We start from the raw sequence: 25,096 nt of genomic DNA on the forward strand, positions 1-25,096 counted from the left end.
TGCAGCATCTCAAGAATCCGGAAGACGTCGTAGATCAGCCTCACAAGCATGTCATTGGCCATGGAGTCCTGGTTTCAGAGATGCAGGCCGCCTGGAATCCGGTGAAGTTTATGATGGACGACGATAAGCTTTGCAAAAAGTACTTTAGTATCGATTCAAGTGGAAATCCTTTGCCGCGCAAGGGGGCATGGGAGGAATACCTGTGGCAGGTAGAAGAGTTCAAGGAGCACCTTTACTTCCTATTGCATCAAATACCAGGGATGCCAAAGCGAGGTTCAGAAGAAATTCGCGCTAAGATTGTCGACACCAGCTTTCGAGGGCGAAACATCATGTATCTTTTTCATCGCCTCGCGTGCATTGGAGATTACAGCAAGTCTTCTCGGAACTCAGGTAACGACAAATTGACGTTGCATTTTTTTGCTCGCCCTTTAGAAGCTGTCCTGAGGCGTTTTCAAGCATCTGTTGCTAGCATCAGCGCTTGGGCTATCGATCAAGTTCTTGCTCCCGAGGATGTCGACCCTCATCATCACTGCTACCTATTATCCAGCATGGGCCAGCGATGGACATCGGAACGACTTTCGCGCATACTCCAGAAGTTGACTGCCAAACACCTTCCTGGAAAAATCAGCCTCAATATGAGCTCGTTGAGACATATTCTACCTGGTATTGCGGAACATTATCAAATTTCTCACATTCTGTCGCCCAGAAATGACGATGTCTTACATGCTCAGCTTGGTCACAGTCAAGAGACCGGCGATCGCATGTATGCCAGAGCACACCAAGATCACCCTCAACTCACCAACTCAATGGCTCACCGAACCATGTCATTTTGCGACCTTTGGCAGGAACTACTGGGCTTTGGAGGGGATGTCCCTGATGAAAAAGCGGCCCTTTCCCTCCAGGCATCGTACGCCCGACAACGGTCTTCCTCTAAGAAGACTCTGTCATTGTTGTGGAAGACCCCTCCTGCAGTCACCATTTCTGACCCGCTATCTCTGGATAGCTATCACAATCTTGAGGATCGTCTTTGTAGCATGGAGCGCTCCTTGGCCAAGCTGAACGACACCATATCATCAATCGCCCAAGCATTACTGCCGTCAATAGCTGCTCCTCCGGAAGTCCTACTTCGACTGCGGCAACCTTTGAAGCAACAGAACCAAGCAGAAGAACGCCCTTTGAAAAGGACGAGAGTCATTTCCTCAGCAGGCGATCTGGATGACTTGGACAGCCAAGAAGATATTGCTGGTCTGAAATTCCACCCAGATAAAGGACTTTCTGAAGAACGTCCTTTGAAAAGGATGAGAATCGCTGCCTCAACAAGCGCTGGGGGTGGCTCTGATGACCAAGAAGATGCTGCTAGTTTGGCTTTCCACGACGATAGTAAGCCTGCCAATTCGAAGGTATCCTACGCTCTTCTCCACATCTTATACCGTTCCACTGACATCAATTTATGTATGTCTCTCTTCACCAGGCGCGCCAAGCCAACGTCCGTCGAGTACACTGCCCAAAGTGTGATGTCGACATTTTTGGATCCGATTCTGAGCGACGCGCTCATTTCATGAACGCAAAGTCACTGGAAAGCAGTTCTGGTGATGACTATTGGCACATCTTCAGCTTCACTGCTACTGAAGCGCCGGTAGGGCGCGGGATTCGAATATACCGTGAACCGGACTTCAAGTTTGTTTGCCCTTGTGGGGAATTTTCGCATTACGATAGGGTTGGTGTAGAGGCTCACCTTGCCTCGGTCGATCCTGATGACCAGGAGGCGATGATGAAGCATACGAAGGCCAGGAACAGGCCAGGGTGGTCGCGAGGGAAGGCGGCGGATAAGCTCACTGTGTCTATACATTAAACTTGTACAAGGCATGTGATTTAGCCACCACCATGCTGTCATAATCATAGGTTTCTACTTTGTTCCTACAGCCCCGAGAACCCACGCTCAATGTAGAGATAAATTTTGATGTTCAAATCAGCTTCCTCACATAATTAAGTAGACCCTGTTCTACAAGATAATAAACCATTCCAGCTTTTAATCGCATACAAATGCTCCTATGTCTGCGGTTGAGGAAATGTCTAGTTTTGTGACCAGAAAGTATCAGAACACTCAGAGGAAATTCCTCATATACGTCGTATTACTATGGCCTGGAAGAATAAACATTGACGGGATGAACAAGAGCTGATTGCGCACCTGTATTTACATCAATTCAAGCGAAAGATCCACGTCATTGAAAATTTTGCCGTCTTTCCCAACAGTCGGTCAAGCAAGCCATATCTCGAGCGGAAGGTGCTTTAACTAGAGTTAAAAAGAAAAGTACATGCACAATTCAGTCGATACTCGGTGCTTTTTTGCATGATACTTTGTCTCACACGTGGCAGTTTCAGACTGTAGGCTGTCGGTGATTGGTCCGGACCAGTCCATTAGTCACCAGTCATTATGTCACCAGTTTATTTGTCACATAGCCCCTCCAGAGATCATCCTGCTACCTGTACTTCTTGGAAATACGTGCTTTAACCTTTGCGCGAGCTGCTTCCCTCGCAGTCCGCATTATTAGCATGTTGTCCGATATGAGGGGGTACAAAGGGTGAGTCATAGCCAATGTCAAAGTGGATGGTGATGGGGTCAATGCCTCCCCGCAGGTCAGCGTCGTGCTGAAGGCAGGGAAAATTTGATCCAGGTGAGAGGAGAGTAATGGTGGTTCCAGGACGGTACCTGTCAGGAATGGCAAAACGGGCGTTTCCGAGGCTCCAAAGGGTGATACAGGGTTGGTGTGGACATGGTGGTGGTTTTATTGGCGAAGGGGGATGATGGGTGTTGGGGGGTTGGAGGTTGAGGGTGAGTTGGGGGTGTGTGGAAATGCCGTATAGTCCAGCTCGTAGCCTAGACAGCCCCAAAACAGTGAACACCTGCAAGTTGTCACCTGCTATCACAGGGCGGAAGTTTTCCAGGAACGTAACCGCAGTGATGGTGGGCACTTTGCTATCATGGCCGAGAATATCTGTAGTGAGTCTGCAGAGCCTTCGTTACCCACGCTCTGCGCACACAATATACAGTAGGATGAACTCGGTCTTCCTGGTTTGGACCTCGGAGGAGCGTAGTAGAGCTTCCTTTCATCCATGGCCGCATGCAATATTAATACCAGATGAGGCAGAGGAATGTTTCATGAAAACGTTAATAAATTGTAGCTTCTTTAATCAAAAACAGACGGTCCAGCCTATTCCGAAGCCTCGTGCCTACCGTCCCTTGTGCCCTTGCCCAAGCTACCGCTATCACCATGTGTCGTCCGGTGGTCGCTCAGCGTCAGGCTCCCCCTCCAGCGGACAACTTCAATCAACAAATGCTATCATCGGGACCATCAGATATGAATCAACCGGTGGGACTGACCATGGTACAGCACCATCTATCGTTGCTCACTCCCAAGGCGCTGGTAGCCGTTTTCAGCCAGATGCAGGGGATTCTGCTTCCTCCCCCACCTCCTCTGCCAGTGCCTCCAGTGCCAGTGATCCAGAAAAACCTGGAACTTTTGTCGTCGATGCAATACCTTGCTCGAAGGATGGAAGGGATCGAAAAGGACGTGTCAGCAAGCAAGCATCAGAATATCAATGAGGGCCTTGCGACTGACGGAGATGTTGATGCTGAACAAGAAAACCAGCCCTGTCCTCGATGGAAGCGCGGAAAAAAACAAGACATCCAAGGAGCCCTTGAGGAGCCCGCATATATTCTGAATGTCGCAAAGGCGAGGCTTACTGCAGCACAACCGACTGCTCGTTCGGAGCTACAGATATGAGCAGTGGTTGTCTCTTTTATTTAATCCACCGTCACCGATATGCATTAGGAGTGTTTGCACAAGAAAATTTACGATCTCACTGGACTTCATTGCAAGTGAGATTGGTAGTGATGGAGGTGACGACGCGATGTCCGATCCACCAAAGATGATATTCGACTTCCAGGCAGGTGCATCCCATGAGGCGAACTCAGCAATCTTCTCCCATGCTGCGAACATAGTCTGGAAAGAACGATGTGTCAGTTCAAGGATCTCAATATCCGAAATGAAACTTAGCTTGCTGAGGATCGCGAGAAGGCTGTAGAGGAATATATCACACAGGACCACATCAATCCATCCGAACTCTTGCAGCCAGAGTATATGTCAGATCAAATGTCAGAGCTTGATACTGATGACGAGGATGAGAAGAAAGAAAGGAAGGAAGATATACAAAAGGCAGCTAACCTTTGGAGCGGGGCGCTCTGGCAGGACAGGACGGGAGTGGCAGGGGTCCTGGCGCAGTGGCAGGAGTCCTGGCTCGTAGTCGGTAGTCTTGGTGATTCGAGAAATAAGTCAAGGTCACGTGCGTGTGTTGATGGGAACGCGTCGTCGGAGTCACGAATTAAATTGTAGGTCCACAACCACCACATCAATCCACATCAAATCAATCATCAATGATCGATGGTCCACCACATTTGCGCCACATTCGTCGACCGTATATAAGGCAAGCAGGAAGCCTTATCCTCTTAGTTTTCTCTCCCTCACTAGCTCTGCTCACAATACTCGGTCAGCGCAATCATTGAACACTTAGCGTCATGTCCCCTGCTGGCGAGACAGGCACATTGTCTACTCCGCAACGCGCCAATGCATCAAATCAAGGTGGTAGTAAACTAGAGTCCAACCCAAACAGCCGTGGGGCTTTGGTCGTCAGCGAGAACATCAGCTTGGTCGGAGTCCAGTACGTACCTTTCTTGTTCTTATGGAGTAGCACGTGACGTTCCATGAAGGGTTAAGGAGGTCCGGCTATGGATTCAGCGGGACATCGAGCAGGCAAAGCAGTGCAAGGCAGATGCCATGCTGCAAGCCTTCCTACAGCGCGCGTCTTGCGCGCCGGAGACGAAACAGCCCGAGCTCCTGCAAAAGCGCCTGAAGGGATTTCTTCCGGTTTGCAATGGACAAGTCGAGGCATATTCTCTTCGGGCATCGAGACAGCCTTGAAAAATAGTAAGCGCTCTTTCGATTAATACACCTTTCTACGCTTACAACGATTGCAAGCGTACGTCCAGGAGTAGAAAACGACTTCTACGGCCCTTTTATTGACGCAACGAACATTGCGCTCGCTTGTCTTGAAGAGATCAAGATTGACGGGATGCGCGCTCCTGTCTCCACCGTGGACATGATCTTCCAGCAGAACGACATGCCCATATATCAAACCACCAGATGGCGAGATCAATCCAGAAGCCCGACATTGTCATCCTTCCTTTGAAGAGCGCATGCGCATGCTTCCAGGATGATAACGGCAGCAAGACGGGCAAACACAAAGACAAACGGAAGGCCGCCCAGAAGGATGACCAGAAGGACGATATAAAGGACGGTCAGAAGCGCAAGGATCACATGGTCAAGAACGCAAAGCCAAAGCCAAAAAATCTTCTCTGGAAAGATGTTTTGGCTTGCTTCGAGTTCAAGAGAAAGAGGACGAAAGAGATTAAGTCGCCGCCTACGGTGACAGGCTATATCCATACTAAACCAGAACATCTGCCGGTGGATCATCTCAAGGCTGAAGTGCCTACGCCAGGCCCTTCGCAGACCCCAGCAGCACAACCTGCGTCCGATACCACCCGCAAGTGATTTGATTTTTGTATCCAAGATGAACCGAGCAGCAGATCAATCTTTCAGCCTCACTGCTGCACAGTCTTCCGAAACGGGGCATCAGCTTCATCCAAGATCTCCCACGATTCATGGCGCTGTTATATGCGTTACAACGCTTCAAGGTTCACGATTGGGGCCGAAACAAGGACTTCCTCCCAGTTGAAGTTGACGGGAAGCAATGCCACGAATTCAAAATCAAGGACGAAGATCTTGGAACGGTGGATCTGTTGCTTCAACACCAGCCACGACGAAAGAGTGACGCACTACGGACTACAAGGACGGGCGACCAACGTGGTCCCCGTCACTAGCGAAGCGCTCACTAAGAAATATGGTAACTTCGAGGATGGAATGGTGGCCAAGATATTTTGGGGAGAGGCGAGTCGCATCAGCGAGCCGGAGATCCTGAAAAAGGTTGAGGAGATCGCTAAGAGGCACCCGACCGTCGAAGAGCATATTCCCCAGCTGCTCTGGCACCACAAGTTCACGAATCCCACGTCCGCCATTCGAGAAGCGCTTGGTGTTCCTGAACCCACTACGGGAGGTCGCGTGCTCTACATTCTTGTGTTCCGCAAGCTCCACCCCATCACGAAGCTCTACGGCAAGGATCTTTTCGACGTCTGACGTCAGTGTATCCTATGTACGTGTTTGATTCAGCTTATGTGGCTCTTCGTTGACATAGCCTACAGGCCACCTCACTTTGTGGAAGGAAGGTGTTTATCATCGAGATATCAGCCCTGGAAACTTGATGTGGTACAGGAAAGACGGTAGACTGATCGGTGTCTTAAACGACTACGATCTATCCTCGTTGGCGAATGCATTGGGTCCTCAGGGAAATGAGCGTACGGTCACGGTACCGTTCATGGCGCTCGACCTTCTCACCAAAGAGGGTCAAGAAGGCAAAGTGAAACACCTATATCGCCACGATCTAGAGTCGTTTATGTGGGTTTTCGCCTGGATTTTCTTGCGTTATAGGCAGGGAGTCCTTCTATCGCAGGGATTGCGCCCTCTCGACCAGTGGGCGACTTTAGACGCTATTGCGTGTGGCGAGAAGAAGTCAGCCTTTCTGGTGAATCCTTTCAGTCGTCTACCCACGGACCTCGAAACTTCTGAATCGGACACAAATCGGTCTTTTTGGATTCTCATTGTAGAATGTTTTGAGGTGCTCCTGGCACTTACCTCCAATCGCTTCAACCGTAATCTCCTTGTTCAGCGGGGATTGAGGAAAGGAACATCCGAGCAGATAAATGCCGAGGAAACTGTATCGGATATGGATGATTTATAAATTCACAGGTACCATGGCGTGGGTTGAGCTCAGCATATTATACTTTACCTTTATAGTGGTCGTTACACTACATATTGTCTTTCGTGTTTCGCTACCTGCGTCAGCTACTCTGAATCATGGAATGGACGGATTAAGTTACATAGATCATTCATTGTAGTATAGTTCTGTCGTCCCAAAACCGTCAAATATAGTACGTGCGTTTGTTCTGACGAATTGATATACATAGATCTCCAATTCCCGACGACAAGTGTTTGCAAGAAATATCTTTTTCTCTACAAAAAATCCTGTGGCAAACATTATGTCAGCTTGCGTTCATGTCATCTGTCTGTGTCATCTTCACCGGCGTGGTCATATCTTACTGTCATCTGAAACCTTCGCCCTTGGCTTTAAAAGCTCTCTCCCTCGGCGCTCTATACCCCCATGATGATGTAAGTCATTCACCTTCCTGCTGATCACCCATTCACTTTCTGTTCTCTAGGACATTCTTGAACAAGGCGCCTTCGCGCGTCTCTCGTGTGGTGGACGAGGACATTTGTCCCCCTGCCACTGTTCACGATATTTGTGATTACTCTGAATATTACGATGCACTTTATTGTCCCCAATATCATCACACGATTTTTGCTACTGCTCAGACCTTCTGTGCCTGCTTGCTGAAGTCTCTCATTTCCCATCACCACTCCTGCTTGGTGTGTAGAAACCCGTTCACAGGATGCGTATCGTTCGACGGTGTCCGCATTGTTGCCACGTCCTCTGATGTATCTCTCTCGCTGTCGCTTGGTGTTTTCGAGAGCGCAGGTTATCACCACTGTTCCATCATGCGTCAACTCTCCCATAGTTCTCACCAAGCTCTTTATTTGGCTCGCCCGTTGGTACGGTATCCCCCCTGACTTTTTTCTTCTAAAGAGACGATCAAATTTCACTTGGGCGCTGTAGAGTATTTCCTCTGCTTTATCCGAGAGTATCTCACATGTTCCAGGTTCGCGTGTCGTCCGTCGCACCAATCCCAACTTCGTCGCCGCTATTTCCCACCATTTCCTCGAACTGCGTGCGACTTCCATCACGAAGTCTATGCCCGAAGTATTGGGTGAATTTGCATCAGTGAACCATCCGGTTGAATGTGATCGTCATTTTCTACCGCTGCTCTCTGCTTTCTTTGAAAACGTTTATGGGCAAGCTTTCATGACCGCTGTTATTGTTCGGAGAATATGAGATTTCGAGAGCGGGCAGGCTCGCCCTAGCAAACACGTTGAACAGCCTCGAATTTAAAACAACGCTCGCTAACTCATGTCAGATCTGACAGTGTCTCAGTCGAACCAAAGCTTAGGTCGAACCAAAACGGTGTCGGGCGTCATCGAGAATTGGCGCGTACGCGGCGTTACGATAAAAATACGATGGGACCACCATTCAACTCATTCAACTTGAAGTTGATACTGGCGTTGACTGAGTCGTGCGACGTGGATGCATCGATCCCAGTAGAGGCTCGCACCGAGAATGGTTTCAATCTTCGAACGTACGCGGATCTTTTCTGAATCGTTGTAAGTTCCTCACATCGGTTGGTACTACTAGTAACCTAGGGATAAAGTAATCCACTAGATGAGTAGTACGTCAGCGATATCATCATTCACCCTTTCAACTTCATGCACCATATCTAATTGTATTTTTGGCATTTGCGTGTTGCCAGGCGCGATACCTCCCATCTCGTGTTGCCCATTCCTTTTGCACACGATCACTTTGCATGGCGCACCGCAGTCCAACATGCAGTGCGCCATCAGCGCAAGGAAGTAAGAAAAAAGGCGGTTATGTTTGTAAAATCACAATCTCTTTGATGTATCCAAGCAAATTGTTGGACGGATGCTTTGTACACGGCGTCAACGTTCTAAGTTCCACTCTCGGTGAATATCAATGGATCTCACACTTACTTCAATGCTCACCTTTTTCATAGGTATTGCTATAATATACGTCGTGCACCATGGTCTCACATACCTCTTGTTAAAGAAATTCCGCCTCAAAGGCTACGAGTCGGGACAATATGGTTCCCCACCGTCAATGTGGTATTGGGCGCGTCGCAGTCTGGGACCGTGAGAGTCTGGGACTTAGTAAGGAGGACCATCGTGAGTGTTTAACTATCAATCGTTGAATGATTTGCGATGTTACGCTTTGCTGATATTATTGGCAGACCGAAAAGCCCTGACGACCAAGGATCTTACGAAGCCCTGGGCATTGCTTCCATTAGGTGCCAGCACAGCAGAAATCGCGGTACCATTAGAAGCACGTTATGCCGCTGAACAAGCTGGGTTGGCTTCCTCGATTGCACACTCTGCCTTGACCACCCTCCTCCTCGACGACTCCCCTCACAAGGCCCGTCTTCAGCCATACAATCACGTCTGTATGCCCGAGTATACCTCCTCATTTAGGGCAAAAGACCTTCAATGTCGAGAAGTTCCGCCTGCAGAAAGAGCACACATCATCTCAACCACCTGCTGAGCCCTATTTTTTTCCCTTGTTTATTGTCCGGTGGGTGCTGAGCCCTATGACCCCACCATTCTTGCGGTCATTGGTGTCCTGGACGAGATCAAGAAGCAGAGCAGTGTTGCTGGGTGGATTCGAGCCGGGGGTCTTTGGGATATTGTTCCAGTTCCTGAGGCTGAAGGAAAATCTATTGTCATTCCACCAGCCTCGGACGCAAACATGGTCGAGGATCTGCAACTGCCCACAGACTCTCAGGAAGTGCAACCCCTCACGAAGAAAGAGCTTCGGGCAGCACAAAAACTTGCGGCAAAACAGCGAAAACGCGCGGAACAAGCAGCATTGTCTGCCGGACAACCTGTTCTCATTGCCGACAAGGAAGTTATTCCGACCGGAAATGATGAGTCTACCATGGCTGATATTCTGGTTGAGGATGTTCCTCCTGCTGCACCAAGTGCTAGTGTCGAAAGTGTGGGAATGCGGTTCAATAATGAGCAGACATTGTCTTACTGGGTTCGGAGAGGGCGTCAGGCGCTCGACAGTTTGGGGATCATGGAGTAACCGGGTAGGCGATGCTATTTAGTTCGAGTAGAAGCTGCACTTGCCACATCTCCTCATCAAAGATGTTTTGAACCTTCGCGATTGTGCGAGCGGTATTTCATACGGTATAGTACTGTACCTCTTACAAACCTCTCACGTATTTAACTTGGATGATCGATGATCTGTCCCATGCGAACGAACATTGAGCTCGTACTAGTATCGTAGTAGGAAGCGAACTGTTCTGACACCCTCTTTAGCATAGACTCGGGACTAGCCTGGCTTATAATAGAGTATCGTGCTTGCTAAATTTGAAATAGGATGATTCCATATTATAATATCCTCCTCTACCTCCACGTATGCCCCACCGCCTAAATCTTCAGCATGAACAGTGGATCCTCAGCAAGGAGGACCCTGACTAAAAATATTCTGTGGCATGCGGATGACGGTCATGGACCTCCTGCTGCACACCATCTCAGAAAAGCCTGGCATGGGCTTTTAGAGGGACGAAGTAATGCTCTCGCGTGGCAGTTGCTGGATGTGTTAGAAGCCGACGAGCAAGGGCAAGTAAGGATATGAGAGCGACACCCGGCCCAAACGGCACCTGCAAAGTTTCAAACTCCGCGCTTTTTGGGATCGTCAAATGACGTAGTCAGACTATCTTTAACCGCCAATCTACTTCAATTTCGGGTGTCATTCGCCAGACCAATGCATGCATGAACGTTAATAACTTGGAGAAAGCATGCACAGCGGTTCGTGTCAATCACTTACTGTATCGTTCCTTTCCTTGCTTGATCGCTGACACTGACAATTAACGCGTTTTTATCAACGTTGCCTACCATGGAATCAGACCAGTCATTTGTCCGAACTCCGACGCTGACGGTACTAGGACTGGACCTGAACTTGATGTTATTTAAAGCCAGTCCAGTGGTTTAACGTTGCATCACGGATCCCTCGGGTGAACACTTGCTGTCACTCAACTCCACATGGTGTTATTTTTTGTGGCAGGCCTCTTACAGAACCTTGCAAGTGCGCAGATATCCGTGATCAGCGAGCGACTGGCCCAGGGTGCAGTGCATAGGTGAGCATATACTATCACTCAACATTCTGCATCAGTAGCCCCACCTCTCTGTTCTACTCGATGGCTTCAAGGATTATGAATCTCACTGGTGGCCTCATTTATTTCTGTAGATGGGAGTATGGAGCACGCGCCGAGGCCCTCCTGGAGCTGAATGCGCCGACATACTCTGTCGTGTCTTTCAACGTCGTTCTGCCTCCCCACAGTATCCCATCCAATATAACAAGTGCGCTTGGCGAAGTGTTCACGATCGCGCATAATATCGTCGTCGCCCGAAGCTTGTCCAATATCACTGGCCCCCAGCCCCTGATTGCTGATACGAGTGCAGGAGATCCAGCAAGTATTGGAGTTTCCGTGTTACTTGCTAACTGGACGGGACAGGGGGCGCTAGATGGACTAGACTATGCAGGGGCGGCACAGGACCAACTCCACTACCTATTCCAAAACGTATCCAAGACCAAAGATGGTGCTTTTTCTCGCAGAGTGGACCAATTGCAACTTTGGTGAAGACAAAAGTCATGTATAAGACGCTCCCGTGAATAACTAACGTCTTCACATAGGAGTGATTGTGTGTACATGGTTCCTCCGTTTTTGGCGTATTATGGTGTCCTGACGCAAAATCAGACCATTCTGGGTGAGGCATACACACAGATCCGCTTGTACCGAAAGTATCTTCGAGACACGGCAGCCAGTAATTTATGGAAGCATATACAACTTGGTTAGACAGGAGTTGACGATGGGCACTGGTCGACAGGTGCGCGACTTCTCTTGAGCGTAGCGTTTATTCATTGCACGGCTCAATTACAGGTAATGCATGGGCGACGGCAGGCATGATACGGGTCCTGGGGACTATTTAACGTTCCCCGTACGCGAGTTCATTTAAGAGTCAACAGAACGACCTTGCACATTGGGTGCATGAGATTCACGGAGCGATGTATTCCCACATTGTGCGTCCAATTTAAAAACGGTCTGTCAGAATATGTCTCATCACCAGACCAGAACTCCAACGGATTGTTCTACAATTACGCTGATAATAACACCACGTTCTATGATGCCTCATCGACTGTGTTACCTATCGGTTGTCTCTTCTTGGCGATATCCATACATGCATCCCACTCATGTACTCAGGGTCGCGGGAATACCTGTGTGTTCACATTGAGTCTACTTCCGGGTTCTAGACGAGGAGGGCGCTGATGAAGAATGCGATCGCATGTGTGTACAACTTGTTGCTATTGGGCCCTGCAGCTGTTTGTACTGTTGATGACGTAGTCTTGCGTAAGCTTGTAGGATGAACTCCGCAAGGGCAGTGGACCCGTTCCTGGGTTGTATCTGGCAGCCTGGCTGTGAGGCTACTGTACAAACGGCCGCGCGCTAGTCATGCATAGCGCATACAAAAGCTTGAATATAGGCGCGTTAGACGTCATGAAAATGCCAACATTATCAAATTTAGGTTTTATTGCAATGAGTGCAGAAGGTCATCGGGTACGGGTTTGATGGAAGGTCCTGATACCTAGTCGAGGAAGAACTAGAACTGTCGTACAGATGACAAAGATGCCCAGGCAGCGACGTGGATATCCTTAGTCCTCGCTGACAGGTTTGGTGATGAAAACTCGATACGTACTATCAAGGAAATATGTCATGAAGTTGGGCGGTCCGCAGGGATGTCTGCAGACCGCATGACTTGGGTCCAGAGCTTGGCGCTCTTAGTTTGAACGATCGTCAAGCCTGTCGGGGTCTCCACATTCTCTCTAATCGCCTTTACTATCATTGTTCAGAATCGGCATGGCGAACCGGCCTCGCTCAGCTTCGTTTTAAAGAAGTTGTGCTTTCAACCTTGGAAGCTTGATGGCGCAAGGGTGCACCAAAACAAAATAGCAAGCTCTGTCCGTTAATCGATAACGGACGTCTTTTGATGTGTAGGTTGGCGTTGGTGGGTAACTCATCGTTGGGTTTTTTCATATGCGCCTTGAAAGAATCTTGCCAGGTATACAATTAAGTACTTTGGGAAGTGGATGGCTGAGAGCAGCGTGGGACAACTGTTTTGCGCGGGCCGGACGCTTTCAACTTTTAGCTCAACCATGGTCACTGGCAGTTCCAAGGAACGAGCTTAGTTCAGGTCGAACCCCAGTGATTGGTCTACTATCTCTCAGTCGACGGAGCCGTGTACTTCCATCTAGGACAGCAGTGTTACGACTCACAACGCATACTGCGTGTCGAAGGTTAGTGACGGAGCCTTGTACTTCCATCTAGGCCAACATTGTTGCAATTCACATCACGTACATACTGCATGAAGAACGACCGTCTTCCTTCTCAAGGTTCTACTAGGAGAGACTAACCGACGTCATGAAGTCTCTGAGTAGGTTTGGAGTCTCATACTAGTGTGTCTGCACTATGAACTTGAGGCAATCTTAAAGCGCATACTAAAAATGGTGGTACAGTGCTCTAGTTATAACCCTTTTACCGAATGACGACTCCAAGTACACTGATCGTTGTCTAGAATACCTTCGAGTCAAACACAAGTACATCATCCACCGCACTTGCCGGAACGGGCACAACCGTATCTGGCCTGCTCCACTTTACGCCGGAAGGATGGCTTACACCTGTAGTGAATCCATACTCTTATGGCGTGCAAGGCTCCGACAGCCCAGAGGCACAAGCGTTCATCCTTGAGCTGCAGGCTGCATGGCGTGACTGGGTAGCAGACGGGGCGCATGGTACAAATAGCGCCCGTGAAGCTCGGCCTCATGTCTTGATGATAGGAGTTATACTGCCAGTCTTGCACTGGTTAATGATCGTCATCACCTAGTTAAGGTTTCGTTTAGACCATCTATTGCCCGTTTATCGACACTGGTTTTTGTACTGAAGCATATTGTTTCAACTGGAACACCCACAATATAGTTCATACAATATGGTGCAAATCGGCTTTATATCCAAGCTAGGGGAAACCCGTGGTGGTACGTATGGTGTTTATTATAAAACGGCTGCGATAGGTATAATGAATGAACGAGGCTAGTCGCGTTGCAGTGAAGTGTGAGAAATATGCTGTCATGATGATAAAACCATCAACCCGAGCGCCTGAAGAAGGCCTCCACCGTTCCCGCGCAAGCCGGAACCATTGCTTAGAGTACATACCACACAAACTCCAGTAGAACACCGCAACAGTACTATAGCGCATGTAGTGTCCATCATAGGGCTTCGCCCCAAAGGACAATAACCAAGGATTCAAAAAAAAAAAAAAAATGATGATAAAAGCAAAATATGAAACAATATGAAACACAATCACAACGCATGGTGCCCTGGCAGGGCCGCAGAAAGACCCAGACTCATGACCACCTAGCGCCCTTGTTGACGCCTAGAACATCACATAAGTACAGGGATGGATTAACACACTCAGACTCATGTCTTACCTTGAACCATGGTCATTGCTATTGAGCCATTTGCTACCTATGGCTTCCGCTACCTCTCCCCCTTTGACCCCAGCTGCCATCTCTTCCTCTATGACTGTCCCACCCACTCGAATCCCGCCGGGAATCATTCCGTCGATAGTCTTTCTCGTAAGGCCCACCGCCTCTCGAGTAGTCCCGTCGTTCATATTCACCACATCGTCGCTCATTTTTGAACGATCCAGTCGATGGTGCAGTCGATGACGGCCGAGGTGGGAGAGAATGATGCGAAGCAGGGTGAGTCCTGTTTGATAACCCATTCCGTGATGGGCTAGGCAAGTACAGCGGAGCTTGAGGGCCTCACTGAGAATGCTGGAAGGACAGAACAGGTTACATGCCCTGTCCAGAACCATTGACTGATACGCCCTGCGAGAAATTCGAAGAACCAGGGGCTGATGTACTAACCCCGCTCAAAACATTCAGGCCCATAGCTGTCATAACATGTTCAGACAATGCAACAGGGGAATTCATTGGCATTTGTTGATTATGAGGTACCACAAGTCCATGCGCGCGCGCAAAAGGGCTTCAACATCCGAAGGGTTGATTTGAAATTGTTGCCCCAGGCTATATAGCGGGTGCAGGCCTTGTTGTGGCAGAACAGCGACAGCCGCTGGAGATGGCGCAGCACGGCGAGGATCACGCATAGCTGCTGAGCCATTCACGTCAAGATTCGACACGGAACCCACAGCGTTATGCTCTGTATGAGGAGTAACAGGAGACTGGACCTGAGAACCAGTATTTGTTCGAATAGCCTCTTTGCGGCTCGAATAGGACCAAGTCTATCAGCCGTTGGTATATTGGATGTAATCGCAGGAGAAGGGTATAGCGAAGCAATACGTGGCTCTGACTTTACCACGGGAGAAACCTGAGCATCTGTCCTGATGGGCACAGGGGAAGATCTGGCAGGATGGGCCAAAATTGCTGTGTTCGATTGCAGGGAGTGTACTTGTCCAAAAGGTGGCGATGGCCTGGTAGATGTCGCGGGAGGAGCGGGTGTTGGAGGTGACGCTGTTGCCTGCACCGGAGCTTGTGACACTTTTTCAACAGGCGCTCGAGAATCTGGGGAAGCTTTTTTCTGCTTTGACTGAGACACTACAGGAGTAGGCGACACTTTCGTTGGCGCAGGTTTTGATTTTGATTCAGTCTTCTGTTGGGAAGCAGATCCTGAAGACTTTGATTTTGAAGCTATACATGCAAGTAGTGAATCAAAGATTTATCAACCAAAGTTTAACAAAATGGCTCACTTGAAACCTTCGATGTGGCAGTTACTTTGCGAGGCTTCTCTTCCGCTTCACTGTCGTCATCATATTCTGCAACCCTCTTCCGTTTCTTGGCTTTTGTATGTTTTCCAGCGGCCGGTTTGTCACCTTCCCCATCAGTTTTTAGCTCAGATATTTTGAGCCTTTCGGTCATGAATGACAACATATGCTTCTTTGGTATTAAGTTGAACCCTGGACCATTTTCAATTAAAGAACATGTCTTGGTTACTATCATGGCCTCCGTTGGTGGATATTGTGCGTACTTCGGTCGTGTTACTTCCGCTTTACGATCAACTAAGAATGTTCAGCTGCCTATGCTGTACGCCCCTCAGCTGTGAACTTGTCAATAAGTAGTACTCACACGCCGGTGTCGCTTTCAGACTGATATCATTGCGGTCCAACGAGTCTATTATGGACAAACTTACAGTTTTATTTGTGAGTCCCTGAGCAAGTATTGTGAACCTTCACAGAATGTGCGACTTCCCTAATATTATCATTGTGGTTTAAATTTCGTTTTCTTAGTACCTTCCCGAAACATCACATCCCATTCTTCCTGGACGAATTTCGGACCTTCTTGCTGGCCATTCTCTCACGTGTATCTTCACGAATGGGGTTATCTGTCGTCCATGATCCCTTCTCGGACAACATACTTGCGGGATAGACCAATGGATGGTGGTTATGTCCACTCAGCTCATTGGTTTTTCAATCGGTGGTGTCTTGCGGCAATTCCTCCTTCAGCCTCCTCAATGAGTACGAATTCAGTTTTCTTCCCACCTTCAATCCGTAACTCACACCTTGGCACAGTATGGCCGGCCAACCTCGTGACGTGTGCTCTTTTCAACACCCTCCATTCGCAGACATATGCAGGTATAGGTAGTAGGTACCCGTGGAGGAATTTCACGTGAACGCTTCTTCTTTTATGCATGGTTTGGTGGTCTCCTATGGTACCTTGTACCTGGATACCTCTTCCAGGGCATATCTTACTTCTCATGGGTATGCTGGATTGCGCCCGAAAACATCGTGGTAAATCAGACGTCTGGGTATGTGAGCGGATTGGGAATGAGCATGGTCACATTCGACTGGTCTCAGATTGCTTACATTGGTAAGTTTTCAACACGTCGTCTTGAATTGTGTTTTAACTATTGACCCCAGGTAGTCCGCTTGGTGAGTCACCGAACGTTCTTTGTCGAGGAAAGGCTCAAATTATGATCCACTACTTTCCACAAAGCCACACCATGTACGCGGAAAAGACTTGCAGTCAAGTCGGACCTGATTATTTCTTTACATAGGGTGGGCCGAGGCAAATATCGCAGTTAGCTTCGTATTCTTCTTCTGTAAGCATTCTTTCTCCAGCGTCATTTTCTTTGCTAAAAGGTATCCAGGGCTCGTCGTCCCTTCGCTGTACTACACCAACGCCTGGGAAAGCAAGTACATGCCGTATGAGTTATTTCATTGTGTCCCCAGTGCACCTTGATAACACCATCTACCACTATAGAATTTCCTCGAGGACATCGGACGACAATACTGCCGCCTCATACAATATCTCCCATATCTCAGATGCCTCTCTTAACTTGACAGCATATGAGGAATATAGCCCTCTGTTCCTCTCGTGCGCCATCTTTACTATCTATTTCTTACATCGCACCTTATGTATCCCGGTCCAGGACAACTTTCGCTATATCCTATGCCCTGTCATTCGCCTCCATCACAGCAACGCTCATGCATGCATTCCTGTTCTTCAGGAAACAAATATGGGTCCAGAGCAGACGTTCGATGCACGAGCAGCCTGATATTCACGCCAGGCTCATGTCCAAGTAAAAAAAGGTGCCAGAACGGTGGTACATGATCATTTTTTGTGTGTCATCTCCCAAAATATCCGATCGCCCCACTGATCGGTATGCAGTGCTCATGTTTGTGATTGGTGTTATTTCCATTGAGCTGTGGCACACCGAGTTCCCAGTTTGGGCCTTTGTCCTGTCCTTGACTATCGGTGATTCACTTGTGTCAAATATTGTAAGGATTAAAATTCTGATGGGCTTCCACAGCATTCTTTTACGTCATTCCCATCGGGATGGTTCAGGCCATCACCAACCAGCAAGTTGGACTGAAGTGCGTGAACATTATCAATGGTAAATGCACTCTTCTGACGAAGTTGACACCCAGTGTTATCACTGAACTAGTCGTTGGATACGCTCTTCCTGGCAAGTAAGTCGCGAGGTCGCCATGGCTTTGACAACCCAACTAATAAACCACATCAGACCTATTGCAATGATGATGGCAAGAACGGTATATTTGAGACACTACGCTGTGAAGTGAAGTGAAGTGAAGTGAAGTGAAGCTTTGTCTGCTCAGTTCAAGACCTGGGGATACATCACCATGTACCAAGGTTAGCCTTCCCCCTTCGTCGATTTACCTATATCTCTAACTGGAGTATCTCTAGCGCTCACCTTTTCTTCCGACTTCAAGCTTGGTCACTACATGAAGATTCCTCCACGGACCATGTTATGGGGTTAATGGTTTTCATCTTCTTCCTGTCGCGCACCTCACCGAATGCCGTACAGGTCAAGTCGTAGCTACTGCCATCGCAGGCACTGTACAGCTCGGTGTGCAAGCATGGATGTTTACCAACATTCCAGACATTTGCAACCCTACTCAGAAGGATGGCTTCATCTGCCCCAACATAGAAGTCTTCGGAACCGCCAGCTTTGTCTGGGGGGTCATCGGCCCACAAAGACAGTTTCCGTCAGGCCAGATCTATCACGGTGCGTACTTCTTGAGCACGTCGAGTATGTATCAATCTAAGGCTTCTGCATGAAGACCTTGTATATTTCCTCATCGGCGCGTTTTGCCCGGCCGTTGCATGGTTGATCTCGTTGAAGTGGTCAAATGACTTTATCCGTTATGTCAAGTGTGTATTCTCTTCTCTGTCGAGAAACACTTCTCATGAGGCCACACGAGTGCAGCTTCCCTGTTATCTTCAGCGGTATGGGGGCCATTCCCCCAGCCAGTGCGCTGAACTACGTCCCATGGGCAATCGTTGGATTCATTTTCCAATACGTTATCCGGCGTAAACATTTCTCTTGGTGGACGAAGTATAATTGTAAGAGGTCTCCCTGGTCTTGTGTTACCTTTCGCCGAAATAGACCTTTTACCAGATGTCCTTTCGGCTGCCATGGATTCTGGTTTGGCCGTATCCATCATCTTGATTTTCTTCTGCCTCGAATATCCCGACAACGGTTCAATCGGACTGCACACCATCCAAACGTGGTGGGGCAATACTGTTTTTTCGAAGACGGCTGATGGACAATATACGGCGCTCTGGACTGTACCAGAAGGTTCTACCTTCGGGTGAGTGACTCGCTGTGTTCGTTGGATCTTTCAGCCATGGTCTTACGGGGCACGTTACAGTCCGACGACGTGGTGATTATTAGTATGACGATGTGAATTGTGCCAACTTTGTACTGCACTTGACACGTGCCGAACGCAGGGTGCAGCACGAAACTCCTCTCGTCGTCATAATCTTGATTTACCCTTTGTTTCTTTTCATTCTATTCCCCCTTTCATATTCGTACTGCCTATAAAAGATGGCCTGTATCCTAGTAGTACGTTATCGAATTCTACCAGGCTCCACACTAAAGTTTTTGCTTACTGTAAGTAATATCATATTATTAAGGTAGATGTGTCAACCCTAACCCAAGTATGTTCTATATGGGGATCACAGCACCACAATTTTTTATGGATTTACTCGGAGCATCAAGTCAAAGATCAGATTATCATATAAACCGGTGTTCTCTGCTGGCATCGTCAAGCTGGTCCCCCTGCGTTCGTGGGTGTCCTTTCGGGCCCCTTTCTCAGTCGTTCTGATGTCGCCCAATCGCGGGTGGCGCGGAAGACGGCATTATAACGAAAACCAAGATGATTCTCACTACAGATACGGTGGTTCCAGCCATAGCAGCTCTCACGGGCAGCCATACGGATACGACTACCGCTCGAGTGGATACTATGCAGATGCTCAACCAACCAAGTCAGAGATATAACTACTGGCACGACGGTGACCGGTATCATGCCCAAAACTACTACCATGACCAGTCCTCCGCCAACTACACTCACAGTCATGAACATGGCAATGACTATTATCGTCCTGAAGGTTCTTACAGAAGACAGCGGAACAGACGAAGCGACAGTCCGCAGAGAAAGTACCATTCGCGTGCTCAACATGCTGATTCGCCAACGCCATATATGGCCTCGCCTTCGTTTCGTCGAAGAACACACGACTCGAATCCCCTTGCTGCATATATGAAATCACCATCACCAGCACCTCCCCCACCATCTGAGGAGCCAGATTCAACGTATATGACGCTCTCGCTTGAGCCATCACATATCGTTGACGAGCCTCGTGCCTCTCGAAAGCTTCTCGTGCTAGATTTGAATGGCACTCTACTCATCCGATCGCAACATTCACGCGCACGGGATGCGTATGGTGGCGTTCACACTAGCTCAGCACCGCGTCTTCGCGCAGTGCAGCCTCGTCCTTACATGCCTGCATTTCGTGCATATCTGTTTGCACCCGAGGCTCGAGAATGGCTGGACACCATGGTCTGGTCTTCCGCACAACCCCACAGCGTGGCGGACATGGTCGACAAAGTTTTTGGCAATGCCAAAAGCAAGCTCGTCAGGCCGCAGTCTACGTTGTTGCGTTGACGACGATGAAAATGCTTGTTGTAGGGTTGTTTACAGTGTGGCCAGGGATATCGAAAGTGGGGGATTGGTTGCTCAGTTGGACCGCTATCGGTAACGGCGATGCCTTTCAAATTATATTGTGTTGTGCTTTTTTCATGGTTATAATGGTCTTATCATGTCTTCGTAGCGTCATGGGTCTCTTCCCTATCATCATGAACATCCTTCAATTCTGGCTCATTGATTCCATCGTTAAAGCTTCTTCAAGCTCAGTCAAATTTCTCACCAATTCATCCCGTATGTCTGATGTGTATGATCCAGAACCGCTCTTTCGTGCGCCAGAAGACGAGGATGATGCTCATTGCGATATAGAGAATCCTCGACTCCCTTGCATAAAAATGACAACTGGAGATGACGCAGAGACGATGATTGCATCTGAAGAGTCCAAGGGAAAATACAGCGGAACTGCCTCTCCATTATCGATACCACACTCCACGTCTTCTCTGGTGCCGCACGATTATCCTCCAAGCGTTGGAAGTTTGTCGTCCCAGAGCTCCCGCTCTCGGCACAAGTACAAGCGTTCTGCGCCATCTCCACTTGCAAACATCTCATATACTGGCAATCAACTCCCCCGATCCACCTCGATCGCATCTAACAGATGTGGACCACAGCGCATTGGAAAGAGAGGATTGTGATGAACAAGTAGCGGATGAGGAGCGGGCTGGCACACGGAAAGGATAGACCAAGGGTATTGTCAATATGGTTTGGCGCTGTACGCTTGGGAGCTTGTGAAGCATCGGTTTCCTTCTCATCATCCTAAGGGAGTAAGACAAAAGGTTGTCACAACGATAACATGCCGAAATATGCCAATCATGATTTGGTGCCTCGGAGGACACGAATGTGTCGAAGGTGACAAGAACGAGACAATTTCTTATATCTTAGTATCATCGTAGAGGCGAAGAGGGAGGATGATAACTACCTCACAATGAAAAAGACTATGATTTTTGGATTTCGAGTGACATGGAGATGAGAGGGTCCTGGGATGCCCGGCGGGCTGTTGTATTCAACCATAAGTGCAGTGTGATGAGTCATCCTGCGCCTCTTCCTTCTTTGGAATGCTGATGTAAGGCGGTGCGAAACCTTCCCTTGCCACTTAGTACATCCTTGTCTTCCATGACGCACCGGGTCTAACCAGGCCCCATGCTGCATCTCCTTTTTAGCCATCAATGGTCTTCCAGGACCAAAAATCCATATGCTTGCCCAGTAGGTGCGAGTGCTTACCCTCTGCACCATAGCGTCAACGCTTTGGAACGGGATTGCGAGTACCAGCGTTAACGCTTGCCTGCTGCCAAATTTCCTCATCCAAGCGTTCACGCTTGGGTGTGAATCGCCATCGCCATCGTCTCAAGACAGCGAGCGCCTGCGCTTGCCTTCCGCCAAAGTCTCCCACCCAAGCGTTCACGCTTGGGTGTGAATCGCCATCACCATCGTCTCAAAACAGCGAGCGCCTGCGCTTGCCTGCTGCCAAATTTCCTCATCCAAGCGTTCACGCTTGGGTGTGAATCGCCATCGCCATCGTCTCAAGACAGCGAGCGCCTGCGCTTGCCTTCCGCCAAAGTCTCCCACCCAAGCGTTCACGCTTGGGCGGAAATTGTCACCGCCATCACCCCACAACGGCAAGCGTCTGCGCCTGCCTGCCGCCAAAGTCTCCCACCCAAGCGTCCACGCTTGGGCGGAAATTGTCATCACCATCGCCTCACAACGGCAAGTGCTTGCGCTCGCCTGCTGCCCAACTCTCCTACCCAAGCATTCACGCTTGGGTGGAAATTGCCGTTACCATAGCCTCACAACGGCGAGCGCTTGCGCTCGCCTGCTGCCCAACTTTCCCACTCAAGCGTCCACGCTTGGGCGGAAATTGCTGTTACCATAACCTTACAATGGCGAGCGCTTGCGCTCGCCTGCTGCCTAATTTCCTCAGTCAAGCGTCCACCCTTGGCTGGGAAATTTCATCACCACCGCCCCAACGGCGAGGATCTATGCTCGCCTCCTGCCCAAATCCCACCCACCTGAGCGCCAGCGCTCAGGCTACTGCAGGTATACATACCTGCATGTCACGTCAAAGGCATCCGTAGCAGCTGCCGGGGAGGTGTATGCATCGCCTCCACAGCACTGGCGTAAACGCTGGTGCTCTGGATGGCGGGCATGGACGTGCTGCAGGGAGCCCACCCCTCACGCCGCCACCGCCATCCGCCACACTAAACCCCTCCCCCGCATGCACTCGGAGGGCTGAGGGGCTCACCTTGCCCTTCGGGTGGTGCATGGGTACATCCACCTGTGTAGCAGCAGTGCCTACCCTTTCCGGTCCACCACGGCCGTCAGGCAGCCCCGTACTTACAGACCCTCCCCCCTTTCCCGTGGGAATTTCCCACGCCCTAGGAGTATACTAAGGTTTTGCGGTCTACGAGCGATGAGACAAACATCCCAGGCAATCGTACGGACGAACATATACAACTTTTAGATTAAAAAACATAATTTTGTCTTCTGAAAGCTGGTGAGGCTACTGCACATGTCACTGCAGAACCAATCTGCCTCAGGAGCATCAAGCAATCCAACATATTCAAAATGAAACTAATATCCAAAACGCAATCAACCGCGGTGATAGAAGCACATCGAAACAAGGCAGGTACCCATTTATTGCAGCTATCAAAGCTGTATTAGACAACTTCTCCGGATTCCGGCCCTCCACACCAGCAGAATCTTCACTTAAAGCGAGCTAAGGCGTGCTGCTGAGGGACGAGTCTTGATGGTGAGACGAGGTTTTAATACAGAAGGTACGTCTTGACTATCACTCGCATCAGACAAACCTTGCAGACGCTTACTAAGCAATATGGTAGATGCAAGAGATATCTGTGTTGATTCGGAGTCAGGCACAGACTCAGCGGTGTAGTGGTCCGTCGTCCGTCACCGTCCATCGTCTGTTGGGGTGCTCATCAGTCTACTCAATCCAGACACGACTTGTTCATACTGAAACTCACCCTCGAGCCGTGCTCTTCGGAAATCCGCAGCATCAACATCGATGTCATTTGCTTTCGCTTCTGAGCCTTTACCTTGAATTTTTTTGATGTTTGTGCGCTCTCTTCGTCGTCAATTCTCCACAATTCTTCGAATCGTGCCTCATTCGCTGTTGGGTGCAGTATATCGATGTGATGACACGACGGTGAGTATTTCCACACTGGAGCAGCATTACGATACGGGCAATGAGGTGGGGTGTTTTTTTTTTGCTTCAGAGTGGGATCCTTTGGGGTCATAGACCCTATGTTGGATATAGTCTCGTCATAAGCTTTCTGCTGTGGATGATGGGGGTGTGTTCGGTTTGTTTTGAGGCGGACGCGTACTCCGTCACATGAAGTGAGCAGGTACAAAAGGATAGCTGCGGAGAGAGATGGTGTCAGTATAGAGTAGTTTGAGTGTAGCGCTCGAACTGTGATGTGATCTGTTGGCGTTCGTCTGGTGTTTAGCTGCTGTTGCTTCCGTTGATACTACCTACGTTACTGATTTGGTCTCTTTGTTTTCCGGCAGCGACTCCACTGAGTGTGTGGTGTCTTTCCTTTCGACAAGGGGTGTTACGGTTGGTGTTATGGTGCGGAGCGACGTTTGGTGGATCTATGTGTTTTACTAGTATATTTTCTGATACAAGGTTTTGCAGCTCACCAAATGTTGGTTTGAAGCGGCCGGTGCTATTTACGAAACGGATTAGGTGGGGTGTGACTTTCTCGGATGGGAGTACTTGTGCGATGGATGTGGCACCTCGTCGAACGGCGTTTGCAAATATATGACGTTCTCGTCTGTACTGCGGGCAATCGAAGAGATAGTGATATATAGTTTCGTTGGTTCCTGGACATATGGGACAGTGCGGGGTGTCACTCTTGTTGATTCGGTGCAGGTGGTGGTTCAGCGGGATGTGACGGGTGCGGAGTTGGATATAAGTATATGCTTGATATGCGCTTGTATAGGCCATGGGTGAGTTTGATGAACTTCGAGGAGGGCATTGACGGGTCTATCGTTCGCATTCGTGCGTGCCTTGGTGATTTTTCCCATAGGGTCTTCCAGTGTGCTTGTGCTTTGATCCTGTGCGCTGCCTTCAGGGCCGCGACGCTGCAGAGTAGTTGTCCGGTTCGTAGATATCGTGGTAGTTCTCGTTTGAGGCTGTTCTGATGTCGTCCTTCAGCGGCCTTTTTTGCTTCGTGGTCTGCGAGTTAATTGCCTTGGACCCCTTCATGTCCTGGTATCCATCGTAGCGTTAGGTCGAAGTCGCCGTCATCTCGTCGCTGTTTTGCAAGATATCTTGTCATCGTGTCAAGGCGTCCGGCTAGGTATCCGCTTCCTTCCTTGCTGGTTGTTGTCCCGCATTTGATGGCAGCCTGGTTGTCGAGGAGGATTGACTCGGAGATCGGGTAGATGATGTTGGGTTGGTCGCTATCAGCTGGGCTGCCAGTGTGAGTCCTAACGTTTCCGCCTCGTATACGGTGTGTTCCTCGTCTGTTCCTAGGTGGTATCGTAGTACTCGTGGTTCTTGTCCTTCTCGCAACATGACTGCTGCCGCTCCAATTCCTCCATCGTGTCCTGAGCCGTCAGTAAATATTTGAATTACATCCTTTAGGTTGCGGTGTTCCTTGATCGCGTTCTCCTTCGTTTTGGCTGTGTGAGTCGTGTAGACTGTGCTG

General features: G+C 49.2%; 9 protein-coding genes across 9 annotated transcripts; 7 read left to right on the top strand and 2 right to left on the bottom strand.

The window, feature by feature from the left end:
* Positions 1 to 3,912: 3,912 nt before the first annotated feature.
* On the top strand, positions 3,913 to 4,979 carry F5147DRAFT_789387 (uncharacterized protein; the record flags this gene model as incomplete). The annotated part of the gene is made up of 4 exons (XM_041443018.1): positions 3,913 to 4,002; positions 4,059 to 4,348; positions 4,573 to 4,719; positions 4,769 to 4,979. The coding sequence occupies 4 exons, from the start codon at positions 3,913 to 3,915 to the stop codon at positions 4,977 to 4,979; spliced, it is 738 nt and encodes a 245-aa protein (XP_041285587.1).
* F5147DRAFT_726806 (uncharacterized protein) lies at positions 4,944 to 5,516 on the bottom strand (the record flags this gene model as incomplete). The annotated part of the gene is made up of 3 exons (XM_041439205.1): positions 4,944 to 4,983; positions 5,005 to 5,008; positions 5,038 to 5,516. The coding sequence occupies one exon, from the start codon at positions 5,514 to 5,516 to the stop codon at positions 5,211 to 5,213; it is 306 nt and encodes a 101-aa protein (XP_041285588.1). The 3' UTR covers positions 4,944 to 4,983; positions 5,005 to 5,008; positions 5,038 to 5,210.
* Positions 5,517 to 5,845: 329 nt separating this feature from the next.
* F5147DRAFT_620882 (uncharacterized protein) lies at positions 5,846 to 6,620 on the top strand (the record flags this gene model as incomplete). Its single annotated transcript, XM_041432617.1, has 2 exons — positions 5,846 to 6,245; positions 6,310 to 6,620. Coding segments are annotated over exons 1-2 (576 nt in total), but the record flags the coding sequence as incomplete, so codon positions are not given.
* Positions 6,621 to 8,977: 2,357 nt separating this feature from the next.
* Positions 8,978 to 9,369, top strand: F5147DRAFT_549704 (uncharacterized protein; the record flags this gene model as incomplete). Its single annotated transcript, XM_041430389.1, has 3 exons — positions 8,978 to 9,023; positions 9,089 to 9,145; positions 9,203 to 9,369. Coding segments are annotated over 3 exons (270 nt in total), but the record flags the coding sequence as incomplete, so codon positions are not given.
* Positions 9,370 to 9,441: 72 nt separating this feature from the next.
* Positions 9,442 to 9,930, top strand: F5147DRAFT_525015 (uncharacterized protein; the record flags this gene model as incomplete). Its single annotated transcript, XM_041429973.1, has 1 exon — positions 9,442 to 9,930. A coding segment is annotated over one exon (489 nt), but the record flags the coding sequence as incomplete, so codon positions are not given.
* Positions 9,931 to 10,645: 715 nt separating this feature from the next.
* On the top strand, positions 10,646 to 13,842 carry F5147DRAFT_726818 (uncharacterized protein). Its single transcript, XM_041439206.1, has 7 exons — positions 10,646 to 10,996; positions 11,107 to 11,496; positions 11,554 to 11,711; positions 11,801 to 11,832; positions 11,878 to 11,940; positions 11,993 to 12,060; positions 13,514 to 13,842. Exons 1-7 carry the CDS (start codon positions 10,902 to 10,904, stop codon positions 13,797 to 13,799), a joined length of 1,092 nt encoding a protein of 363 aa, XP_041285592.1. The 5' UTR covers positions 10,646 to 10,901; the 3' UTR covers positions 13,800 to 13,842.
* A 484-nt stretch (positions 13,843 to 14,326) lies between these two features.
* On the bottom strand, positions 14,327 to 15,849 carry F5147DRAFT_658685 (uncharacterized protein; the record flags this gene model as incomplete). Its single annotated transcript, XM_041434478.1, has 5 exons — positions 14,327 to 14,345; positions 14,401 to 14,802; positions 14,932 to 15,215; positions 15,290 to 15,621; positions 15,681 to 15,849. The coding sequence occupies 5 exons, from the start codon at positions 15,847 to 15,849 to the stop codon at positions 14,327 to 14,329; spliced, it is 1,206 nt and encodes a 401-aa protein (XP_041285593.1).
* A 30-nt stretch (positions 15,850 to 15,879) lies between these two features.
* Positions 15,880 to 19,125, top strand: F5147DRAFT_726821 (OPT oligopeptide transporter protein-domain-containing protein). Its single transcript, XM_041439207.1, has 18 exons — positions 15,880 to 15,948; positions 16,365 to 16,407; positions 16,500 to 16,562; positions 16,588 to 16,797; positions 16,985 to 17,029; positions 17,078 to 17,132; positions 17,191 to 17,304; positions 17,360 to 17,463; positions 17,599 to 17,685; positions 17,741 to 17,804; positions 17,859 to 17,900; positions 17,954 to 17,972; positions 18,048 to 18,081; positions 18,136 to 18,204; positions 18,257 to 18,457; positions 18,513 to 18,603; positions 18,659 to 18,795; positions 18,851 to 19,125. The coding sequence occupies exons 2-18, from the start codon at positions 16,365 to 16,367 to the stop codon at positions 19,045 to 19,047; spliced, it is 1,575 nt and encodes a 524-aa protein (XP_041285594.1). The 5' UTR covers positions 15,880 to 15,948; the 3' UTR covers positions 19,048 to 19,125.
* Positions 19,126 to 20,173: 1,048 nt separating this feature from the next.
* F5147DRAFT_53035 (vacuolar membrane protein-domain-containing protein) lies at positions 20,174 to 20,969 on the top strand (the record flags this gene model as incomplete). Its single annotated transcript, XM_041430069.1, has 2 exons — positions 20,174 to 20,514; positions 20,563 to 20,969. Coding segments are annotated over exons 1-2 (646 nt in total), but the record flags the coding sequence as incomplete, so codon positions are not given.
* Positions 20,970 to 25,096: the final 4,127 nt, after the last annotated feature.

Source organism: Suillus discolor, assembly GCF_016758755.1.
Source record: "Suillus discolor strain FC423 chromosome Unknown F5147scaffold_120, whole genome shotgun sequence".
Classification (NCBI taxonomy): Eukaryota; Fungi; Basidiomycota; class Agaricomycetes; order Boletales; family Suillaceae; genus Suillus; species Suillus discolor.